The sequence below is a fragment of the Geospiza fortis genome, unplaced genomic scaffold (assembly GCF_000277835.1).
Source record: "Geospiza fortis unplaced genomic scaffold, GeoFor_1.0 scaffold132, whole genome shotgun sequence".
In the NCBI taxonomy this organism is placed as follows: domain Eukaryota; kingdom Metazoa; phylum Chordata; class Aves; order Passeriformes; family Thraupidae; genus Geospiza; species Geospiza fortis.
In genome coordinates, this window is record NW_005054446.1 from 1,717,647 (window position 1) to 1,723,646 (window position 6,000).

General features: G+C 41.4%; 2 protein-coding genes across 3 annotated transcripts in view; both read left to right on the forward strand.

Moving 5' to 3' along the window:
* MTOR (mechanistic target of rapamycin kinase) overlaps positions 1-4,740 on the forward strand; it is a 69,849-nt gene extending 65,109 nt beyond the window's left edge. For both annotated transcript variants that reach the window (XM_005427476.3, XM_031062329.1), the window contains 8 exons: positions 511-583; positions 1,096-1,170; positions 1,668-1,803; positions 2,111-2,176; positions 2,306-2,386; positions 2,660-2,740; positions 3,159-3,264; positions 3,788-4,740. In XM_005427476.3, the coding sequence (XP_005427533.1) occupies positions 511-583; positions 1,096-1,170; positions 1,668-1,803; positions 2,111-2,176; positions 2,306-2,386; positions 2,660-2,740; positions 3,159-3,264; positions 3,788-3,803 (634 nt within the window). In that variant the 3' untranslated portion in view covers positions 3,804-4,740. The remainder of the gene's footprint in view (positions 1-510; positions 584-1,095; positions 1,171-1,667; positions 1,804-2,110; positions 2,177-2,305; positions 2,387-2,659; positions 2,741-3,158; positions 3,265-3,787) is intronic.
* Positions 4,741-5,644: 904 nt separating this feature from the next.
* EXOSC10 (exosome component 10) overlaps positions 5,645-6,000 on the forward strand; it is a 14,426-nt gene continuing 14,070 nt past the window's right edge. The window contains exon 1 of the mRNA XM_005427510.3: positions 5,645-5,740. Within this exon, the coding sequence (XP_005427567.1) occupies positions 5,645-5,740 (96 nt within the window). The remainder of the gene's footprint in view (positions 5,741-6,000) is intronic.

Sequence of the window (6,000 nt, forward strand, 5' to 3'; positions counted from 1 at the left end):
GTGGTAAAACAATTTGTGTTACTTCAAGTGCAGCATAATGCATTACATTTTTCTACACTTAAAAAAAAAGAAAAAGCATGAAACAAGTGGAAGAATTTATCCTAACTGAAAAATAAACATTCATATCCAAGAAATGTACTGATAATTCTTGTCCAGCAGGTTATTTATCTTCCAAAGTGAGAAGATCTCTTACTTGTGAGAGGTAATTACAAAACACACTGTTAGGAAGGTTTCCTGTTCATGCTGAGACTGAAGATCTCAGACAAGCAAGCTACCACTAGCTGTTCTTGTTCATGAAGATAAAATTTATTTTCAGACTGGAGCTGCTGTGGTTTACTTGGGATTTTTTAATGATCTGTCACTCATGGTCTGTTTTTTCTTCCACTCCTTCAACTGTTCTTGTTCATGAAGATAAATTTTATTTTCAGAATGGAGCTGCTGTGGTTTACTTGGGTTTTTTTAATGGTCTGTCACTGATGGTCTGTTTTTTCTTCCACTCCTTCACTGAAGACACCCTTCCAATCTGATGTTAGACAGACTGAGTGGAAAGATCCTGCATATCGACTTTGGGGACTGTTTTGAGGTAAGTCTTTGTATTTGGACATGACATTTTGAGTAATATTTCACATTTTCTGGTGAAACAGAAATTAATCTATAAGCCAGGACAAACTGACCTTGGAGTCTGATCCTGGGCAAACGCTTTGGCTCTCTTTTGAGCTTCCCTTTATCTGTCTATAAAATAATAGACACTTTATCTCAGAAGCATGTCGTGGGGATTAGCTGACCACTGGAACAAGCAGAGAAGTGTTAATGGAGTTTCATGGAAGTGTCCATGAAATTTCACTTCCATGTAATTTCTTGGAGCAATTTAAGCTGCTGATAGGCAGTCTGTGTTGCTTGAGTTTTCCCTTTGTTATCAAGTTTATCATCAAGCTTCTCTGAGTAACTTGTGAAAATTAGGAACATAAAGCTGTGACTTTATTTCCTATTTGCTATGAAATCTTCAAGACTGTAGCAAAAAGATCCCAGTACTTTATAACTTTTAAAAAGTAAGTTAACTATTAATTTACTTGTTCTCCATCATCATGTGTTTAGGTTGCAATGACAAGAGAAAAGTTCCCTGAGAAGATTCCATTTAGATTAACAAGGATGCTGACAAATGCTATGGAGGTAAGCATTCCCTCTGATTTGGAGGGGACTGTTCCTAGGGAAAATGGCAATCATTTCTCAGTTTCTCCTGTATTTTTTTTTTTGTTGTTGTTGTGGCTAAACTTTACCACTCCTCAAGAACCCGAGGTGTTAATATTTCAGCTTGGTTTTCTGTGAGTTATAACATCACCTGTGATATCTGCAGTACATTACAGTTGAAAGCAACTTTTTAGTTAGAAAATAAATTACCCTCAAATTCCTCCAATTTCTTAGGCTTTCCTTAGTTTCCCCATTTCAAATAGCTGTTTCTATCAAACAGACACAGTCAGTTGCATGATACTTTACAAAGATCATCCTCATGGAGAAGAGAGCTTCTTTGTTTGTAATTAATGTATGTCTTGTTCTCTTAATGAACAAAGCATAGAGAACTCCAGTTCAAAGCCTTCCTGCTCCCTAAGTGTTGGGGTTGTACTTGCAGAGTGAACAAAGAGGTTGATTCATTTCTTTTTCTTCCAAAGGTGACAGGCCTCGATGGGAACTATAGAATCACCTGTCATACAGTGATGGAAGTGCTGCGTGAGCACAAGGACAGTGTCATGGCTGTGCTGGAAGCCTTTGTCTATGATCCCTTATTGAATTGGAGATTGATGGACAGTAAGTGATTCTGATAAAGTAGTGACAGCAAGAGAATATGCATATAAGAAATCCAGAAGCCTGAAATCCAGTGTGTTTTCAAACAATCTGATCAAACTGTTAGTTTGCATGTGCTATTGCTGTGTGCACACAGTTTTAGGGATTTTAATATGAAATTACAGCAGTGATCAGGAGATGGAAATTATTTTCAGGTGACATCAAATCTGGAGAAGGAGAAAGGCAACCAAATCTGTATTGTTTGTGGACAAATTTGCTCTGAAACACTGAAACTCCCGTTCATCCTTTCCAACTCCTTGTTTTCTTGCAGCAAATACAAAGGGCAATAAGCGCTCACGAACAAGAACAGACTCCTACTCTACCAGTCAGTCAGTAGGTGAGTAGAAAAGATGGAAGATGTCACAAATATGCTTTTCAAATTAGCTGATTAGCAGTCTTGCTAATGTTTCCAGAAGAATATTTCAGCTGCTTTTCAGCTTTTGTGTTTTCATGTTGTTTTCAATAGAAATGTTGGACAGTGTGGAATTGGGCGAGACATCCCATAAAAAAACTGGAACCACAGTGCCTGAATCCATCCATTCCTTCAGTGAGTTTCATTGTTGTTTCTATACTGATCCAGAAACTGTTCTTATATCAGAAAATTTCATCATGATCCCAAATGCAATTATGTGAGATGGGACAGTACAGTCTTCTGTCAGCATAAATATGATCTGTGTTCTCAACAAAGAGTTGTATCTGTAGAAAATGCATCTAAGTTGGCTCTCAAAATAGTATTTGGAAAGGGCACATCTAACAGCAGTACAAATGCTTTTATTGTTCAGATGAAGTTCTTATTCTGTGTCCTATTTCTCTCTTTTAGTAGGAGATGGTCTGGTGAAACCAGAAGCTCTAAATAAGAAGGCAATTCAGATCATCAACAGGGTTCGAGATAAGCTCACTGGTGAGTGTTTAGTTATGTTTACATCAAAGAAACTTAAAATCTGATGGATCAGATTTTAGTGTTTGTATTTTGTATTAAAGCTTTAATTTAACATATTCTCATTAAGTGGATGAGGCCATTTTCCTGGTTTTGTTCAAAACCTAAGTACTGTGCCTGCATTTAGATACAAATAAGTCTGATTTGAAAAGTACAGAGGTGTTTGTAACTACAAAGACTTAATATTTTGCATGTATTAGCTTGTTAGTGGAAGTTGATTTTCTACTGTCCTGGCTTCATAGTTTGCAGCATTTAGTTGCAAAATTTTACACTTTTAAAGTATATAAGAAACTACTCCTCACCTGCCAGATAATGCACTTGAAGGGATTAGAACCAGGATTTGTGACTCCTTTTGTGGTTTTTTCATCCTTTAATTTCAAAGGTCGGGACTTCTCTCATGACGAAACTCTCGATGTACCCACACAAGTAGAACTGCTCATTAAACAAGCAACTTCTCATGAGAACCTGTGCCAGTGCTACATTGGATGGTGAGTTTGTCACTCAGCTAACCTGGCAAAACTCCTCTGGAATAGTGTGAGCAGGGAACTGCTAAAGAGAACCTCACTTGAGCAGTTTATTTGTAGGAGCCATAGCACATTCTGCATCTGATCTGGTAAATTCTGCAAGCCCATGGCAATAGACATAGACAGTCTCTAGGAAATAAACTGCCATAGACAGTCCTTTCCTAGTCCTCTAGGAAATTTGCTGTTACAAGTACTGACAAGGATTTTACATTTTAAATGTTTGAAATAAGGAATGTGGTGGTCAGTGCTTTCAGCTATACTGAAGGATAAAACAGAGATGATTGAGTGTCATTTTGAGATAACTTAGAGCTATGCTTAAGGAAATAGATCTCTTCCATGCTGATGTTTAAAAGTGATAAAGATCACCTGGCAACTTTACCTGTGCTCAAATGGTGCCTAGTCTGTATGGAATCTCAGTCCTTCTCAGTGTTGTCTTTGTGAAACTATGTGCAAGTCAACATTATTACAATATCTTTATTTTCTTTAGGTGTCCTTTCTGGTAACAGGAGATTCCAGAGTATGCACAGCCTTTTATTCTGGAGGCTTTTTCACTCCAAACTTGCTCTTCTACAAACATGAATTGAACGTTGGACTGAAATACAGCCTTTGTCAAATATTTTTAAATGTAAATGAAAAGAGTTATTGTATATTAAAAGTTGGTGTAAGCCAATGTATAGCTGCTGTTGGAAAAACAAGCTGTCTGAAACAAAACACTTGATTTGGGTTTCCAGGACAGTGAAGACTGATTGTACCACAGATGTCCATGGTTCCACTTTGTCTTTGGGGAACTGGAGATCCATTGAAAATAACTATACGGGTTTTCACTCACTTTGCAATGTAACTAAGTAACTTGCAGATTAATTATTGCCCTGGTCATTCCTGTTGGTGTGGGTGCAGTGAGCTAAATGCGCTGGTGCAGGAGGCTTCCTTTAGGTTTGGGGGGAGCTACATAACTGGAAAGAAAGATAAGTAGAATTTTACCATTGTTTCCTCCTGTACCTTGTTTTCAAACTTGATTCTTGCCCCAAAATTGGAAATTGTCTATCTGCTCATTACACTAGTTCAGGATTTGTGTTTCTGACTAGATCAGGGTTTTGAGCACATCCAAGATTTGAAAACCTTGAGCCTAAGCAAAGTCAGGGTGCCTCTGTGCAGTGATCAGTGGCACATTGGATGCAGGGTACAAATAAATACCACTTAGGAGCCTCCTGCAGGGTCTGGGTTAAAAAGCAGTGTTGGGAAATAACTAGGGGAAGTTAGGGTTTGGCACAGAAGGCAGATGGGGGGAGAGCTGGTTGTAACTTGAAATGGCAAGTAATGGTTATTAAACATGAGGTTGAAGGTGAAGTTATGATTTATGAATTAAAAATATTAAAAACAATGCACAAAATACAACAGAGTAGCCATGTTTAGATGCCATGTTGTATTTGCATATTTTTGTGCCAATAAATTACATCAAAATGTAAACACTTCAGCTGTGTTCTTGTTTATTCCTAAGTCTGTCTTAGGCAGGGGCAAGGAAGCAGATTACAAATTTTTTTTAAGGTTCCTGTTGCCATTGATTTGTCTTTTTGTGCATCAGTCCAGGTCATTGGCTTTATTTCCCTTGACAGCAGCTGAATGAAATCTGTCACTTGTATAAACAAACTGTGACTGTGCAACCCCTAAATTTTTGTTTTCCAGAAGATGTGATGTCACCTGTGTGATAAGAACATCAGCTTCCTTGGGCTCAGGGTCACAGCATGGAGTATTGGATGGGATTCCCTGGGCTTCCCCAGCTGCTTGTGCAAATGCTGCACTCTAGAAATGGGAAATGGGGAGGTGGCAGTCACAAATTTGGGTATTGGCCCTTGCCCCTTTCTGGGCATTGGTGTGGCTATCAAGGACATGATATAAGAAAGATTTTTAAGTCCCTAGAGTGTACAAAGAAGGGGCACGAAGATGGGAAGAGGAGCCACTGAGGGTCCTTGGTCTGTTCAGCCTGGAGGAGACTGAGGGGAGACTGATGGCAGTCTGCATCTTCCTCTTGAGGGGAAGAGGATGGGCACACATTGATCTTTGCTCTGTGGTGACAGGGACAGGACCAGGGAACGGCTGGAGCTGTGTCAGGGGAGTTTTAGGCTGGATATCAGGAGAAGGTTCTTCCCCCGGCGGGTGGTGGGGCACTGAACAGGCTCCCCAGGGAATGGGCACCGCCCAAGGCCGCCAGAGCTTCAGGAGCGTTTGGACAACGTTCTCAGGTACGGTGGGATTATTGGGGTGTCCAAGAGCTGATGATCCCTCTGGGTCCCTTCCCTTCTGCTGCTGGGTCCCACCGGTGAGTGTTTAGGGGTTAAAAGGCCGAATGTGCCGCACAGCACCCCGTCCCGCCCGGGCGGCCAGGGAATGGGCACCGCCCAAGGCCGCCAGAGCTTCAGGAGCGTTTGGACAACGTTCTCAGGTACGGTGGGATTATTGGGGTGTCCAAGAGCTGATGATCCCTCTGGGTCCCTTCCCTTCTGCTGCTGGGTCCCACCGGTGAGTGTTTAGGGGTTAAAAGGCCGAATGTGCCGCACAGCACCCCGTCCCGCCCGGGCGGCCCTCAGGGCTCCCCTCAGAGCCTTCCTCCCACCCCACACAGGGCTGTCCTGCCCCGTCCTGCCGCTGGGGGCGCCTGCGCTCCCCGCTCTTCTCCTCTCCCTCTTCCGGCCGCCCGCGCTG